Below are 18,872 nucleotides of genomic sequence, written 5' to 3'. Positions count from 1 at the left end.
TAATTAGCAGATCAGACAGATTCTGATAACCCCCCCCCCCCCCCATCATGGTGTTTCAAGTTAGTTATTTTATTCCAATGAAAGATTTAGGCTACTTGCAAAACTGCAAATATAAGCTTTTATGCTGATGCTACTTGGTTTATAATTAGTTGTAGGTAATTAATAATTTCTGGATTTAATTCAACCTATCCTAAGATTTAGAGACTCTCGTAGATGTATTGATGAATACATCTGCGAGAGTCTAAAATCTTAGGCTAAATTCAACCTACATTGCACTGAAATCTACCCCCACAGACACGCGCGCAGTCGTCCCGCACACACGTCCGGAACTAATCTAGCCGAGGGTGTGTTTTCAAGGGGGTGTCGTAAAACTGACGCACACAACAAGCAAGACATCCGCATGCTGGATATGCTGCCGTTTGACGGCAAAGAGCCGAGATTTATTTACCTCGTTCTCAAACGACATATTGGGGTTAATTCCTCGCTGCCAGGCATTTTCCGAGCGACAGTGGTGATTGATTCAGATTAATGTATTATACGGTTAATCATAGAGACGCGTTTTAACGCGTTTTAACTAACTATATAGTCGCTGTTTGCTGAACCAGTCCAGAAGACGACATTTCAGTCATTCAGTGACCTGTCTGCTTTCTTACTGGTACGTATATAGCGTATATATTGCCTATATTTTTTAGTTCTCACAAAACATAATCAACTTTAATCTTTTAGCGTGAGGTTTGTTGATTCCGCAACTGAGCCCTGAACTGAATTCATTCGTGTTGTTGAACGTGTTCACATTACATATCAACACATTTTCTGTATCTTTCTGTTGTCATGATATGCCAGCCATGAGAGTGGAGGACCCGAGTTACACACCGTTCTAGATACCCCCATTATGCTCATTAATTATCTGAGAAGAGCATGTTGGAAAACGTTCCACTTGATCTGGCTTCATAGTATTAAACAGAAAACAATACTAAAGTCAAGCTTAAAGGTTCATCTTGAATACAATTTTGTCCAATATGTATGGTGGTGCAAGTATGCCTGGTGGTAATACAATATAACTTATATGGTATACACTTTGTGTGGACTGTGGTTGTATGTTGTGTCCCTGCTCTTCTATGAAGACATTTAGATTGTGTCACAGCAAAGGTCAATACTAGGTCATGTCTCACCGAATACCAAACGAGTCGCCCCTTCACCAACTCGCCCCGGGCGTACAGCCGGCGGAACTGCGCGACCTGGTATTCCTAAAGTAACCCAAGTAAATTATGCTTAAACGTTTAAACCTAACCTTATTCCTAACCTTAACCTCAGTAAAACTATGCCTAATCCTAACCCTATAGCCTATACCTAAACTTAACCCCAGTAAAACTATTCCTAACCCTAAACTTATTCCTAACCTTAACCTCAGTAAAACTATGCCTAAAGCCCTAAACCTAAACCTAAAATATTGAACCAATGGTAAAAAGTACTTTGGACAAAACCTCTTAACTCCTTTGGACCCTCAAAATGTCTGCTAAAGCAAGTAACTCCACCACCTCTCTGCCTCTCATGGACGTAATTGACAATATATAAAGTTACAACACCAACTTTGATGAGGCTGTATTGCTTTGTTTTAAAAAGTTACATTTTGGTGATATATATTACCCATCATATTTCACCTGATAAAATGGGATCAAATGTCATTTCTCAGCAGCTATGTCTGGGGAATCTTCAGAACAAGACCTGTATGACATACTCGGAGCCAGCCCATCGGACTCCCTACAACAACTGAAACACAGATATCAGCAAATGGCCTTATTGGTAACTATACTCATCATACCGTCTCTAAGCATAACAGGAATGCGACCGCCAGGGTGCTATGTGTAAACAAATACAATGTTTTTATCTGTATTTCTCTTTCTGCCTCTTTATTTCTCTGTATGTTTCCACTTACCATCAATACTACATGGCTGCTAAACCACAAGGCAATTTTAAGAGAATTTCGGGCAGTTCTCTCTCTAGCACACACACACACACACACACACACACACACACACACACACACATACGGCTCATGTGCTCACTCGAGATACGTTGCACAGTACGCTCGCCTCGTTCTCAGCGTGAAAGTCGTTGGAAATAATGTAGAATTCTGTGAGATCGCACATTATGCGACGCTTTGCTCCTTTTTAATCAAGTAAACATTGTACGCATTGAGCTAACACAATGTGGATTGGAACAGTGCACGTGTCAATGTGTGTGTGTGCGTGTGCTATGGAAAATGATATAGCAAGATTTGAATGACATTGAATGTCATCAATGCATTGAAAGGGACAAAATCATGTTTAACCAGATCATTCAATGCTCCAGCAGTGATGTAAATAGGTTTTCAATGTAATGAGTCCCGGGATGCAGGGATGGTCTTTTAGATGAGTCCCAGGGACATTTGATGAGTGCCACTTCAACGACATTAGGAGTCATATTTTTTACAAATTGCAGTATTTAACTCCCATTTCATTTTATATGGCTATAGTGTGGTTATATACATGTAGAAAACAGAAGAAGAAATGATTATTATAACTAAAGCTAGAAAAATAAACTAGAATTAAAACAGCACATTAGTACAGGAGTAGTGCATCCCGTGGATGCAGAGGTCGTTGTTTTATTGCGTCCCTTAACTATAAACTGCGTTTTGGGATGCAAAATGCACCCAATTTTTTATCTCTGCTCCAGTAGACGCGTCTACTACTACTGACCTACCACAACGCAACCCGCCTCCAGTGTGAAACGTTACGTAGCGTAACAACGGTTACAATCGTCACAACGGTTGTGACGATTTGGAGACATTCAGTAGGCTGCTGCATTCTGTTTTGATCACGGCTACTGTTTAGACAGCAACGATGGAGCGCGTTGTCCGACATTACAAACCCTAACACTAAAATCTAACCCTAACTCTAACCTCGGTCTTTATAACCGGCCATGTAAGGCCTCTTTTAGACGGCGACCATCTCCATATAACACGTCAAAGTCCCGTTGCGTTCTCATTTTTTTGGACCATTTACATGAGAACGCACACTTGAATGAACACGCTACAAAGTGCATGCATATATATGCCAGGTCGCTAGGTGGCGCGTGTCCTTGTGGGGTCCGTGTGACGCAGCGCTTATATAAACCATAGACATAAGTCACGCATGCGTAGAACTACTTCCGTTCTTCTTCTACACAGAAAGTAAACAAACGTCGCGTCCTCATCACACCTCCAGCAAACCGGACTATCCGACATGGTTGTTGTTGTTCGTTTCCCCTAGCAACTGACGCATGCCTATGACACCATGTAAAAACGTAGGACACGGGGCGAGCCGACCAGAGCTGACGTAAGCCATGATGTCACAAGTTTTGCGGATCCACCGTTTTGCCTGTTTATATAGAGACCATAGGAAACGGCGTTCTAAAAGATTTCCACTCTGGGAGGTGGTTTCACTTCGTTGCGTTTTCACCTCCTGAGAACACGGTTCTCGTCTAAATGACAGCAGCAAACGATACTTTATTTTGCCGTTTTTTATGAACACCATCCTCGTGTAAATAGCACCTAAGTCTAACCTCATATCAGTTTTAACCCATTTTGGGTGGGAACCCCTTTTGGTGTTTTAAAGCATTATGCTATACTTTAGCTATTGAAAAATAGCATATCTACAAGCTCATAGCTCATGAACTTGTAGGTCTGCTATTTTTGAAAAATCGTGAAAATGTGCCTCAAATCTTTGAATATCTATTATTACATTTTAACTCAAATCTTTGCTTCTGGGGAGGTCCCTGGAACAACATATTTTCAGATAATTACATATAATTTTTGGGGTCCTTGGCATGAAATATTGAGCACCACTGATTTTTTAATTTCGCCGTCAGGCCTAAATGGGTTAAGCAGCCACGTAGTCAGTTGACAACGTGCATCGTCGCTGGTAGCCTACTGGAGCATTGAATGCTCTGATTAACAAACGTTTTGTCCCAACCCGACCCTTTGGTGTGGTTTGGGCTTTAGGCTCTTTGCAGCAAGATTGTATATCTTGAAGTGTTGTAAATATTGCTATGTCTGTCTTGTGCTCTCTCACCGGCAAAATATGGAAAGAGTGCTCTTCATAAATACTTAGCAGTACTTGATTAAGGGATTCACTGAAGAATAAGAAAGAAAGTAAGTAAGAAAAAAGAAACATAGCAAAAATTAATCAGACTGCACTTCACTGGCATCTCGTAAAATAAATAAGACTGCACTGGCATCTCGTCTCTGTTTTGTATAAGTTAACATGAGTCACAATCATACAGAGTACAATATGGAACTTGTGGGCTATGTTGATCAGCTGTGCATGTTCAAAATATATTTTTTCCGTGAATCTCTTGTCTACACCATCGTTCACGTCGTTCCTATGAAGCAGATTTGTACATGGGTGTGTTTATAAAATATAAATAAACATCACTATGTCTCTTTATCCAAAGGGGACAACTACCCCAGACACGTCACTCCAACACAACACTATAGCCAAAACACCCACAAGCTGCCATTAGCAAATATAGCACCGGAGTCGTGATGTCACTCGCTCATCCCCTGGTTTCCCCTGGTTCACGGAAGTCATTTCTCTATGGAGAATAACATGGGGTCATCTTAAAATCCCGCTGTGGTCCAAAAATAAACAAGCTGTCTCTGCGTTATTGTCGGGGAGCTGTCTCTGTATCGTTTGCGACAGTCAGTCACTCATATAAGATACAGGGCTCCATCTTGCGCCACCCTTATCCCTTATCCCTAAACTTATTTGCCATGTTTTACTATTTTGAAAATCATTTTAAAATAGTTCAACTAGTGGCTATCTACATGTTGTCAGCTATTTGAACTATTTTAAAAGGTTTTTTTAAATAGTAAAAAATGCGTTTAGGGATAAGGGTTAAGGGGTTGCGCAAGATATAGCCCACAGTCTGTTTCTAGCGAAAATGTAACTAATTCAGTAGCAGTAACAATAGCGTTTTCTCTCAGTCTTAATAATAATAATAATAATAATAATAAACGCAAAAGGAGGAGGAAGGAAGTATTTTGGTTATTCTTTTATGATATCAATCCACTTTATAATTGTCTATCATATTGTTTTTAAGAGTATATGTATGTATGTGTATGTTATATATGTGTGTGTGTGTGTGTGTGACTGTATATATATATATATATATATATATATATATATTTATATATATTTTTAAGAGTAAAGAGAGCCTACTGTCAGCTGTCCAGCAGTCCAAATATTATTACATTAAATTTCAGAATGGTAGACCTGAGGCCTACCATTGTGTGTCACATCTATGCACGGAATGTCTAGAGGAGCAACTGAGCATGTGCAGAACCACTTCTTAAGAAGAGGTGTAAGAAATGTCCTTTGAGAAACCCAGCCATTGTCTGTTCCATTCCGTATGTGACATGGCTGTGTGTGTATAGCCTAAGATTTAGACTCGCAGATGTATTTTATCATTTTCAAACACAAACGGCACAAACAAGGGACACAATGATGAAGGCTTCATCATTTCTTTAAATTGAAAACTACGGACTGATACATTGCACAAGCACCCCGTAGGCCTCTCTAACATGTGGGGCATCAGGGTAAGCACATTATATTTTGCATTTGTACATGTTCAGAGCGCTAAGGTCCATCCTCCACCCTCAGGGAAATGAAGCCTTAGACTGTCGTAGATCAAAATCGATAAAATACATCTACGAGAGTCTAAATCTTAGGCTAACATGGTTGTACAGTGATAACAAGTGAAGCATCTGAATATTGAAATTATAATTAATTTGAAATATGATTTGAATACTTACTGTTCGGTGTCGGGCTGGACATTCAAATATCAGAATATTCAGATATTTTGGGCCCTGAATTCATAACCACATAATTCTCTTTTGTTTTGGGGAATTAAATTCTTAATCAGTAGATTTAAAAGTAATCACTGTTATCTGGATTAAACTATCACCCCAGTCCATTATCATTATTCGGAACATTCAACATACAGTATGTATTGCTTCTTCAATCAGGCTCTTAGTAAATAGAACTCTTGCTTTTTCTTGTTTTTTGAAATGTTGTAATTGTTCTCCCTCTTGATTTCAGGTACTTGTTTAATTAAAAGTTAAGCATCTCTCCCTCTTCTGCCTGCGTTTATCTGTCCGTCTGTGTCTATCCATCTATTTTTCCAGAGTCATCCGTCTGTCTGTGTCTGTCTGTCTGTCTGTCTGTCTGTCTGTCTGTCTGTCTGTCTGTCTGTCTGTCTGTCTGTCTGTCTGTCTGTCTGTCTGTCTGTCTGTCTGTCTGTCTGTCTGTCTGTCTGTCTGTCTGTCTGTCTGTCTGTCATGTGTCTCTCACTCACTCTCTATGACGCACGCACGCACGCACGCACGCACGCACGCACGCACGCACGCACGCACGCACGCACGCAAGCGCGCGCGCACACACACACACACACACACACACACACACACACACACACACACACACACACACACACACACACACACACACACACACACACACACACACACACACACACACACACACACACACACACACACACACACACACACACACACACACACACACAGAGTGTGTGAGAGTGGTCATGTCCCAGCCCTTGCTGACAGGATTTTCTGGGTAATTTGCTCCTTCTGGTCCATTTAACAGAAAGGGAGACCAACACAGAGAGATAGATACACGGGCCAAGTGTGTGTTTCTGTGTGTGTGTGTGTGTGTGTGTTTCTGTGTGTGTGTGTGTGTGTGTTTCTGTGTGTGTGTGTGTGTTTCTGTGTGTGTGTGTGTTTCTGTGTGTGTGTGTGTTGATGGTGGGCAAAGGTTAGGCTAATTATACTGCAGTAGCCACTAGCCTAATCGCTAACAGTCTGTCACAGACCCACACAACAACATGTATTGGGTAAAATATGGGCTTGGGTGGCCACCGCGTTTTCCGTGATCGACCAGCCGATTGCCTTGTGTCTGCCCAGTCGGGTCGATTGCTAGATAAACGTGTCTGCCAGTCAATGACAAGACGGTACTCGTCGAGTTCAATATAATTATCCCACGTTGCAACTACTGTGTACTGTGTACGTGTAGTTGCAAGCTCAAGTTGTATAACAGATGATCAGCCCTTTGCTTTTTCATGTCCATAATACAGCACAGAAGTTTGCTTTTGTAACCCGTTAATTGGAAGGAACAAAGGGAGTGAATAGGTTGACTCTGACCTAAATATATATTGCATATTCAATGATGCATTCGAAACATCTTACTGCCCTCAATTCACAATACCCTAATTGTGAAAGATAATCTGAATTTGTGTGTGTGTGTGTGTGTGTGCGTGCGTGCGCGTGTCTGTAGTACCATCCAGATCGTCTGAGTGGTGTGAGTTCTTCAGAAGCAGAGTCTGGCCTGAGGAAGTTTCTGGCCGCAGACGCAGCTTGGAAGGTCCTCGGTGACCACAACGCCCGGACGAAATACGACCTACAGAGGAGAGGTAGGATTTTAGCTTTTTTTAATTGATTTTATTTTGTCATCGAAACACAAGTGCACATGCATGTACAACAAAATGTAGTACTAGTTTGCGAGCATTGGAGAGATGCCGAGCCTCGCGGTTTGAAGCGCGCCGCCACGCACCATGGTGTCTGGCGTCGACGTGTGTCGTGTCAACTCGGACGGCACTCGATGAAAACCCATGCTGAACCACTCCATACTGGTTAACAAGCTAAAAGCAATTGGTTTTGATAGCACATCAGTGAGCTGGATGCAATCCTATACCTGGAGGGGAGAGAACAGATGGTGGAGGTGAACGGAAAACACTGTCGCGCCCCCCCCCCCCCCCCCCCCCTTTCCAGTGAGCTGTGGCGTTCCACAAAGAAGCATACTAGGGCCTTTACTGTTCCTGATATATGTAAGGAATGCAATTTGTTCCTGTTCGCAGATGACTCAGCACTGCTGGTCTCGGACAGGAACAAACTGCAGGTCGAAAAGGCCCTCAGCTCTGAACTCGGTAGAATCTGCACCTGGCTCGCTGATAACAAACGATCTCTTTACACCTGGGAAAAACTGAATCCATTCTATTTGGATCAAATAGTAATCTCAGCAAGGCACATGGCTTCTTGGTTAGAGTTGGTGACAATATTATCACACGAAAAGAGGAAATTACCTACCTAGGTTCCATCCTGGAGGCAAAACTTCTTGACTCCTTCAAAACTGCTCTCAAAGGTCACCTACGGACGGCTGCAATTCTAAACTGGCCCCCGTGAAATCTGAATCCCCCACCCACCCCTTTTCCCCCTCACTGTATTATGTTTCTTTTCCATTTTTTACCTCCTCTATGAAGATTTCCTGTTTTGACTATATAGTTGTGTATATTCGTACGTCTCTTAATGTTTTGATGAATTGAAAATGGTGGGCCCTATTGTAAACGAGTGCAATGCTTTATGGTGTCGTCCACTCACAGTTAACAGTTTTTGTATTGAGTTGTACTTGAAATGTACTGTAATTCTGCAAACTGTTAATACATCAATCAATCAATCAATCAATCAATCAATGCCTTGAGAGCTGCGCAGGGGTGAACAGAACACAGAGTAGAGCAGAGGGTTGAAGTTTGTGTGAAGACTTTGACCTGCTGATCTTTGAGAGTGAACGGGAGCAACAGGGATATCAGTGGGTGTGGCACTGTGAATAGAGGGCATGAGGTGTGTATAAAGAGAGAGAGGAGGAGATGGTGTTACGTGTGTGCGTGTATACGTGTGTGTGTGTGTGTGTGTGTGTGTGTGTGCGGAGAAAGTGAGAGAGCAAAAGTGTATGTGTGCGTGTGTGTTTGTAAAGGTGTGTGTTCACCTAGCAGAACGTTTCGTCGTTGTCACCTGGTTCCGTTTCGTGTCTCTCCCTCTGATTAACCACCTGTCAATCGAATAGTCAACTCGTGCAGCCTTCAGAGCTAAACATAGACTCACTCATTAGAACATATTAATTCTACCTCAATAATCTGACCCGCATAAACAAAAGGACAGTTTGAGAGAGTACGTAACTCGACTATAAACTCTGTTCTGTGAAAGAACTGTACTTGGGGCCTGGACAGCTCAAGCTGGTAACCCAAATGAATGTCTTTGACGGCTCACCAAACAAAGTTGTCCGAGGATGGAACTGGGGCTTCAACAGTTAATTGAAGTAATGGATTTCACGGGTCAATTGATTTAGCTCTCATTAATTCTACTTATTAATTCTACTGCTTATCTGACGATGATTGAAGTAGCCTAAAGCCTTTATCAACCATGAGGTGTATCAACCACAGTATGGGTATTCGGTATACCCACATTGTGCCACTTGAACTGGACCCTTTTCAAGAGGCTTAGGTTTAGATCAGTTGGTGTATATTGTGCTTTCAAAGACGCATGACATCGATGAAGGAAGCTGAGGGCATAGCCTGTCAGACAGTCACCTTTGGTTGTCTCAAAACCATCTCTTTGGGCCGATTCATAGTCCTATTTTACTGCTATTTCGGCGCTGTAGTGCCGAAATGATTTCGGCTCGTCAGAAATTTTCAGTAGCACCGAAGAGCCGACTTTAGGATGGTACCTGCCCCCCCCCCCCCCCCCCCCCGAACCTCAAATTACGTCACATTGTAGGCTCTACAAAGCCGAACCGACTTTTATTCGGCTCTAAAATAGGAGTATGAATCGGCCCTTTCTCTGCTCATACTTTATCTACAGTACTTTTGGTTATTTTTCCTCACATACTGTGTACAGCTTCATTCCAACGACAATATTGCGATGTGAGAATTGTGGGCTCCCTCCCACCTCCCTAATTATTACCCATTTAACACGTATTAACAATTAAAGATTTGCACAGTGAATTGTTAATTTAACTAGTGGTGTTCAACTTTGCTCACAACAATTAAGTTTAACACTCATTAACAATGAAACTCATTTTAATTATGCAACTGTGAAACTGCACAATTCTTTCCTCACACTTGAAACGTGAAAGATACATGAATCTGTGAGCATCCATACTTATGACTATTATGTCCATCCTTCCGTCCATCCATCATATCTAACATTATATTAGTTAATAGTTAGACATAAGATTTTGCACCCTTTAGTAAGGCAGGCGTGGTCACAACTAAGCAACCTTGCTTTTCCAACCCTCTCTTTTCATCCTCTTGGTATCCACCAGAATGGACTGTTGTTAACCAACACAGGTGCATGATATGATGTTTTAATGGGGCGGTGGCTTCCAGCCAAAACCTGCTGTTACCACTATGGTTACAAACCTCTGTAGGACTAATGGTTATTAACCCGTTTAGGCCTGACGTCGACTTTTTTTTATTTTTTTTCTAAATCCTGAAATACCTCATGTTTCTGTATCAGTGGTGTTCGCCGACCCCCATCTGAAAATATGTTGTTCCAGGGACCCCCCAGAAGCAAAGATTTGAGTAAAAAACTTTCGCTTTGGGCCTGGGCCGTGGCTCAGCGGTCCAGGCACCTTGGCCGGTTAGTCCGAGTCTGGCAGCGTGCCGCGGGTTCGACTCCCAATCCCGACGGCCTTTACTGCATGTCACTCCCCCATCTCTCCCCCCCTTTTCCTGTCAGCCTACTGTCTGTCCCTCTATAAAAACATCTATATATAAAAAAGACAAAAGCCCAAAAAGAAAAAACGTTCACTCTGAAAGAATATATATTCAAAGATTTGTGTCCCATTTTCATGATTTTTCCAAAAATAGCAGACCTACAAGCTCGTAGCACGGCCGCGCTATGAGCTTGTAGATCTGCTAATTTTCAATAGCTAAAGTATAACATATTAAATGCTTAAAAACACCAAAAGAGGTTCCCGTTCAGAATGGGTTAAGACGTGCACATAAATACATCAATATGCACAGGTTGTCTGCTGACATGTGATGATGATGGTCCAGTCATTATGACTTGGCTGCTGTCCAGTTGGTCTATGCAGATTGCTACCAGTGACCACTGATCCACACCACACAGACCAGGGCACAAACTGTTAGCTCACACACGGAATCTTAAACGTTTCCCTGCCAACATGCCAAGGACACCCAAATAGCCTCTGGCTGAAAATCTCCTATTCCAGTAAATGACTTTAAAAAATAAGAAGTTCATGCCATTTTCAATTTGTCATGTCGATGAATTGATTGCATACGGCCTAAATGGAAACAAGACCGCAAGGACTTTTTTTGTGCTATGGACTTTGTATTGAGTGTTTGACTGTACTACTCCGTTGCTGTTTATACATTCTGTCTAATAAACTTTTTAATTAAAAAGAAAAACGAAGAGAGATATTCTATTTTCATAGCTTATTTTAACCCATTAAGACCTGAGGCCGTTGCTACAAAAGCCTTCTAAAAATAGCAGGTGTTCAAACTAGTATATCTGCTACTTTTGAATAGCCAACGCAAACATCGAAAATGTCATGGAATCATGGATGCTTACCCGGTTTGAATGGGTTTTAAATGTGTGCAGATTTTGACAATAATAGCGTGCCCAATTTGGGTTGCATTGCAGGGTTGAACGGGGTTAAACGTAAAATATATTGATTTGATTTTAATTTTGATGTACAACATAAACATATACTTATTTTATGCTTTTGCTTTTCATTTTCCTTGCCCTCCGTGGCCGCTCTCACCTAAACGGAACAGGGCATAATTCCTCTACCTTTTCCAAAGGTTCATTTTGATCTGACATGACATATATATATTATTATGTATATATCCAACTGTGATTTCTGCACAAACAGAACTGATACTCTCTGAAAGTCCATACCAGTGTTGTTTTTGGCAGCAAATTTTAGTTTTGGTCAGTCTAGTGTTAGTCTAGTTTTAGTCCACTAAATATCATTAGAAGATTTTAGTCGACTAAATGTACAGTTGATTTAGTCGAACAAAATGTATTTTGGCGCGCCTTGATGCCGTTGTTTTTCACTTTCTGAAAATAGCCGATCTACAAGCCCACAATGCGTCGCAGCGCAACTAATTGTAAAATGACTTCTAGTGGATCTCTTGTCCACTAGTCCTTAACATTTTAGTCTAGTTTTTGTTTGTTGACGTAATTGTCAGTATATTTAATCTTAGTTTTAGTCATCATAGCTTAGTTCTCATTTAGTTTCCATTTAGTTTTCGTCAGTGGAAAAAGGTAGTCGACGAACATTTTTCGTCTTAGTTTTAGTCGACGAAATCAACACTGCACGTACCCAACCCATTTGCCATAGTTCAGCACTTGGCGAGAATATCAGATACGACGGTATTTGACCCTTAATTTGTGCTTCTCTAGCCAAGGACCTGAAACAGGATTGGCCAGTGGATTCTGCAATCTATCTGGAGGACATGACCTGGGACGAAGGTATGGTTTATAATTATATTACTATTTCACTATACACTGCACACTAAACACACACAAACTCAGTGAATCATTTTGTACTTTTACCTTACTGTACCGTTATTTTAAGGTCTAAATTAAATTAATCACATGCATATCAATTGATAATCAAATACTGTATATGTAACAATTAATCATCAAAACGTGCTGTACATCACAATTGCCTGCAACCAACAATGATTAGTTACTGTAAAAGTGGCTGGCTGTGCTCCACACCATTGGATGCTCTAAGACTTATCTTATATTATTTCTGAAATGTTTAGAGAGAGAGGGGGAGAGGGGGAGGGAGAGAGAGACAGACAGAAATATAGTCTCCAAACGTTGATCTTGAGGTCTATCAAAACTGCACCTGCACTTTCCTAATTGTTTTAGTAAGGGTTAACTTTTCATGGCTATACTGTACTGTGTTGCCGTTTTCGTGATGTACAGCACATTGTCCAAACCTTTTCCAAGGGGTGCCATTATTTGAAAATATGAAAATACCTTACGGATGATCATTGCATCTCCGGTCATACTTATTATTGTACATTCTGATTAATTTCATATAGATGAACCCCAATGGAAACAAGCCATAGGCGTTATTGGGTTTACCTTGCATTGAAGTGTACTTTCCTGTGCTTTTTTTTCTCCTGCAAACTGTAAATATAGTTTCCAATCAATCGATCAAATACTGTACCTCAGAGCATAATAAAGTAACGTAGACTGCATCGTATTACAACAATTTTATTTTGAACTACTGAAAAACATCACTAGTCTTTTGTTGGCAGTGTAGCCAAACGTAAATCACTTGTCTGTACTGTAAGCGAAACCTAAACAATTAAGCCTTTGTTCACATTCATACACTGCATTTCTGTTAAATATTTATAGTCCAACTGTATTTTGTTTAAATGGCAGTGTAGCCAAATGTAACCAGCTTTGGTAAGCTTGTAGATAACTATATGCTATATAAAATGAAAATAGGTACCCTCACAAAAACATGCAGTAATCCTGGTCTCTAAACTGCCTCCCCCTGGCCAGCCTGGGCGCCTGAGGGGAAAGGAACTGGTTGGAATAACCTGTTCCTTCCACGCGCTACGTCCAACCAGGGAAACTACCCCCTGTCAGGTGTAAAGGAGCGACTTGGACAATCATGCATGAAGGAAGCATGAGTTCAAGTCCGTTGCTCTCCCCAGGTTGGCGGAGGGTGTGTAGAGCCCAGGATTGCATTAGATAATTGCCACAGGGGTGAAAAATGGGTTACAAAATCGTGGGATAAACATTATATTAAAAAAAATGAAAATAGTAAAATAGACTATTTTATTGGTGTCCCTGGCACAAAATATTTTCACATGGGGCCAAATACTTTGGGGGTTCCTGACATGAAAACGCTTGAACGATTGCTTTATTAGGGTTATTAGTTACAGCTGTTTGTCTGTGTGGTCCCCTCAGAGAACGCAGTCTATTCATACACCTGTCGCTGTGGAGGGGAATTCACAGTCACCGAAGAGGAACTGGTGGAGCGAAAGGGACTCAGTGAGGAGGAGGAGGAGGAGGAGAGAGTAAAGCGAAAGGGGCAGGACGGGCAGAGACTTGATGAGAAAGAACCACCGGAGGAAGGAGTGAGTAAACCGAGAGACGAGGACGAAGAGGAGTACGGAGGCATAGTGGTCTGCTGTGACACCTGTTCACTCAGTATTTATGTCACGAGGTCAAGGTGACACTAAAAAGGTCACACCTCGTCTTTTAAGTATGTGCATGTTGGACGGCCTTTTTTGCCTTAAAGTCACTGTGGACTCTTTTCTACTTGCACAGTATAGAGCGTCGCAGTCCCGCCCCCTCGAGAGACCCGGAAAATAATTCCCCGTTCATTTTCTAAAAGTATTTATTTAAAGACGTTTACGTTGCGGACAAAGCCAACTCGAGTTATGACACATCATGACAACAAACGCAATTTGTTTGGGCCGAACAAATAATTAGAAAGAAGAAAGAACGGCATTTTACAACACTTTGTTGTTTTTCATCTTTGTAATTATTTGTTTGGTCCAAAATATTGTGTTTGTTTTCATGATATATACTTTTTGAAATGTCTATGCATTGGGAATCATTTCCTGGGCCTGGCGTCGTCATGAAAGGGGGGCGAGACTGCGACGCTCTATAGTAAATGACATGTGCACGAGTCACTGCTACAGTGGTAAAGGTTTTTTGGGTGAGCTGAGCAGTGCCCAAAAACTATGAACATTTTTGCCATAAGATTTAGTGGTCATTTTTACTGAAGAACAGTGGAAAGAAGGACTGCGTGCCGAATCACACCTGTTATTATTTCATTAAAATGAAATTGGAACTGAAGAACGTTATGTGGGTGTTTCTCTTGCCTTAAATCATTACAAGCAGACGTTGACAAGGACCTTTTATATAGTCAGCCTTTCTTCAGCAATTATTGAACTGCACGACCGTACAGAAAATTTGCCTTTTGTTTTGGATACATCGTATGTTACATTTAACCTTGAGCAACCTGACCAGTTTACCGTGCATCTGCTATGTTTAAAAATATACCCTTCAAAGCTGACTTGTGCTTAACCCATCCTGAGGCGGGAACCCCTTTTGGTGTTTTAAGCATTATGTTATGCTTTAGCTGTTGAAAAATAGCAGATCTACAAGCTTGAGCTTGTAGGTCTGCTATTTTTGAAAAAATCGTCAAAATGTGGCGCAAATTGAATATATATTCTTGCAGAGCGAACTCAATTTTTTGCTTCTGGTGGGGTCCCTGGAACAACATATTTTCAGATGGGCGTCGGCGGCCAAACACATATTTTTGGGGGTCCTTGACATGAAATTGTTTGAGAACCACTGACATACATGTAGAAATAGGGTTTTTCAGAAAACTTATAGAAGACATTTTGTAGAATCGTCCTCGGGTCTATAAATGGATTAAAGGTCATTAGCTCATAACCTTCTAAATGAGATAAGTATAGGGCTGAAGCACTGTGCTGTGGAGTGTTCCATCTGGGTTCACCGTTGCCATGTAGCTCAGGTTGGAACAAACTGTGTGTTCAGTACAGCGAGGAGAAGAGCACGGTGCTCATCCAACTTCAAATCCAAACCAGTGTTGTTTTTGGCAGCAAATGTTGATTTTAGTTTTTAGTCACACATTTAGTCACCTGGAACGTCTTAGTGTTAGTCTAGTTTTAGTCGACTAAATATGGGATTTTAGTCGACTAAATCTGCAGTTGATTTAGTCGACTAAAATGTATTTTGGCGGGCCTTGATGCCGTCGTAATGACTGTTTTAGACTTGTAGATCTGCTATTTTCCGCATGCAACCAAGTGTAAAATGACTTACTGGATCTCTTGTCCACTAGTCCCTTCCTAACATTTTAGTCTAGTTTTTATTTGCTGACGAAATTGTCAATATATTTAGTCTTAGTTTTAGTCATCATAGCTTAGTTTTCATTTAGTTTCCATTTAGTTTTCGTCAGTGGAAAAAGGTAGTCGACGGACATTTTTTGTTTTAGTCAACGAAAACCACTGAATCCAACTCGCAGTTGAACGGAAGAAACTAAGGCCTAAATATTTCTCTCTCTTACCCCCATCTCTGTATCTCTGCAGTGATGTAAATAGGTTTTCAATGTAATGAGTCCCAGGATGCAGGGATGGTCTTTTAGATGAGTCCCAGGGACATTCTATGACTCCCACTTCAACGACGTTAGGAGTCATATTTTGCCATTTTTTACAAATTGCAGCATTTAACTCCCATTTCATTTTATATGGTTATAGTGTGGATGCAGAGGTCGTTATTTTATTGCGTCCCTTAACTATAAACTGTGTTTTGGGATGCAAAATTCACCCTATTTTAATCTCTGTCTCTGTATTCACTACTTTTTTGCCATCTTCTTTCCCTCTCTCCTTCCCTCTGACCTTATATTTCCTCCTGTTTTGCTGTACACTCATTTGACAGTTACAGCAGTCTTGAGAACCGTGTACAGCGGCCTCTAGGTGGAGGCAGAGAGCCCTTTATCCGTCTCATCATTTCACCATAATATGGGGCAGAAAAGGTAAAAGCCAAAGGCTAATTTGGAAGGAAGGAAGGAGGGGAGCGACAGTCAGAAAGAGGGACCAAGACAAAGATTCATCATATACTCACATTAACAGCCCATACTGATTATAGTTTTCATTTGAAAGGTTAATAATATACTCAAATAACATAATTGGAATCTCTAGCAACTCTTGGTGATTTCCACAAAGATGCAGCTTTGACCATTGTTTGTAATGCATTATCAACCTGATTCCAGGGCTGTTGCTGTCGTGGCAGAAGCATGGTCTGAAAAACCTTGACTTTTTCATCAACGAACCTGTGCTCCAATGGAAGCAATCTGTTATAATTTAGTCACAAGCACTTGCTAGTACTTTTTAATTGGTTAAAGATAAAAACTCACACAGACCAACTTAACCACATCCCTATTTTGTGCACGTTATATAAGCAATTTTTCAATAATAATAATCGATTGCATTTTTATAGCGCTTTTAGTACTTACTCAAAGCGCTTTACAATGTTCCATTAATTCATACATATAGGGAGGTAAAGCAGCGTCCACTCCCCACATTCTCACACTAAATTGTGGCAACCACTGGAGACTATGTAGGGTTCAAGTGCCTTGCCCAAGGACACTTGGCATGTGGACGGGAGGAGCCGGGATTCGAACCGCCGACCCTGCACGGATCATTGGACGACCTGCTCTACCGCCGGAGCCCCAGCCGCCACCAATTATATAGGCAATAACTTCAAAAGTAGCAGTGAAAATAGCTGATCCACTCAAGTCAAAACGCATCATGGGCTCTTTTTGGCAAGTTTTTGGTACTTTTGTGTGACACTCTACGAGGTGAGAAATAGTATTAAATTAATTTATAAAGGAGAGGAAAAAAAGCATAGCAAGATTAGATGGGATATGGAGTTACAAGGTTTTTGTCCCAACAGTGTGAATGAAGTGTGAAAAAAGCAGATGAGGAGTTTCATTGCATTTAACTCATTCTGGGCGGGAACCCCTTTTGGTGTTAGCGTTGTGTTATGCTTTAGCTATTGAAAAATAGCAGATCTACAAGCTCATAGCGCTCCACCGAGTGGCACGCTACGAGCTTGTAGGTCTGCTATTTTTGAAAAATCGTGAAAATGTAGTGAATATACTGTATATATATTCTTTCAGAGCGAACATTTTTAACTCAAATCTTTGCTTCTTGGAGGTCCCTGGAACAACATATTTTCAGATGGTGACCAAATGGTGACCAAATACATATAATTTTTGGGGTCATTGACATGAAATATTGATAACCACTGATATGGAAACATGAGGTTTTTCCAGAAAGTTCTCATGATTTAGAAGATTTATTTTTAAATGTCATCCTCGGGTCTAAATGTGTTAAAAGCAGACTACGTGATCAGGTATAGTGTGGTGGTTTTGAAGAACGTGCACAGCTCTCTCCATGTAAACGCACCGATCACCGAAGTGCCTCGCAGCATTCCTCTCAAATCTTAACGGGAGTGATGACTGGTGGTGAGTCTAATTGTCCGCATGACCCTGGGGCTTGACAAAAATGACGTATTTTCAGCGGAGGAAATTAATATTTTTCCCAGCTGAAAATGTGCCGTTTTTTTAAGCATAAATGAAGCCTGAATCATTAACCCATTCTTGGCGGGACCCCCTTTTGGTGTTAGCATTATGTTATGCTTTAGCTATTGAAAAATAGCAGATCTACAAGCTCATAGCGCGCCGCCGAGTGGCGCGCTACGAGCTTGTAGGTCTGCTATTTTTTAAGAATCGGGAAAAGTGACAAAGTGTTTGAGAACGACTGACATAGAAAAACATAGCTTTTTCAAGAAAACCGTCAGGATTTAGAAGACATTTGCAGAATCGTTCCCGGGTCGAAATGGGTTAAAGATGAGGAATGAGGAGGAATTCCGATCCTGGTTGATGTGGGTCCTGTTTTTAAGTATAAAGATTTTTTTTAAGTCCAGAAAATGCTCCTGTACCAATTGTCTACCTCCACGTGACATTTCAAGCATCAGCTCTTCAGCAGATATGGACTAGTATTCCCTAGTATTTATCATTTGGAGGTGCATGCATGCATGTTTTTTTCTTTTTTCTAAGTGTAACATTATTGTCACTCATACTGTAATGCATTTCTGTACCATAATGGATGCAAGGAAATGCTGCATAGGAAAACTTCTCATATTTACTGAGGTCACTCATTTCGCAACGGCATTAGGTACATTAACATATAAGTATGTATAGGTATACATAGTGTGTGTGTGTGTGTGTGTGTGTCTGTGTGCGTGCGTGCGTGCGCAAATGCATGCATGCAATCGCACCAACGAGCGCATGCGTGTGTGGCTGGTGGCCACCCCATCAACCCGTTCAGTCAGCTGTCACTAACACTAACAGCCTAGCAGCCAAGCTATGGTGTGTGTGTGTGTGTGTGTGTGTGTGTGTGTGCGT

At 41.2% G+C, this 18,872-nt stretch overlaps 1 protein-coding gene across 2 annotated transcripts; it reads left to right on the top strand.

Moving 5' to 3' along the window:
• Positions 1–407: 407 nt before the first annotated feature.
• Positions 408–14,123, top strand: dnajc24 (DnaJ (Hsp40) homolog, subfamily C, member 24). Of its 2 annotated transcripts, none has more exons than XM_083763014.1 (5): positions 408–655; positions 1,697–1,803; positions 7,374–7,509; positions 12,302–12,370; positions 13,835–14,123. In XM_083763014.1, the coding sequence occupies exons 2-5, from the start codon at positions 1,699–1,701 to the stop codon at positions 14,101–14,103; spliced, it is 579 nt and encodes a 192-aa protein (XP_083619140.1). In that variant the 5' UTR covers positions 408–655; positions 1,697–1,698; the 3' UTR covers positions 14,104–14,123. The 2 variants fall into 2 exon arrangements, with proteins under 2 accessions (XP_083619140.1, XP_083619141.1); XM_083763015.1 differs by having other exon boundaries at positions 1,694–1,803.
• Positions 14,124–18,872: the final 4,749 nt, after the last annotated feature.

The sequence above is a fragment of the Protomyctophum parallelum genome (genome assembly GCF_964188405.1).
Source record: "Protomyctophum parallelum genome assembly, chromosome: 4".
Lineage (NCBI taxonomy): Eukaryota > Metazoa > Chordata > Actinopteri > Myctophiformes > Myctophidae > Protomyctophum > Protomyctophum parallelum.
Note: the sequence above shows the minus strand (reverse complement) of the source record. Positions and strands in the feature narration are given on the sequence as shown.

What these genes read in the sequence shown, in the direction of transcription:
- dnajc24 (XM_083763014.1), top strand. Translation starts at nt 1,699, where the DNA reads ATGTCTGGGGAATCTTCAGAACAAGACCTGTATGACATACTCGGAGCC. An exon ending in ATCAGCAAATGGCCTTATTG is followed by an intron (nt 1,804 to 7,373) that starts GTAACTATACTC and finishes GCGTGTCTGTAG; the next exon opens with TACCATCCAGATCGTCTGAG. An exon ending in ATACGACCTACAGAGGAGAG is followed by an intron (nt 7,510 to 12,301) that starts GTAGGATTTTAG and finishes GTGCTTCTCTAG; the next exon opens with CCAAGGACCTGAAACAGGAT.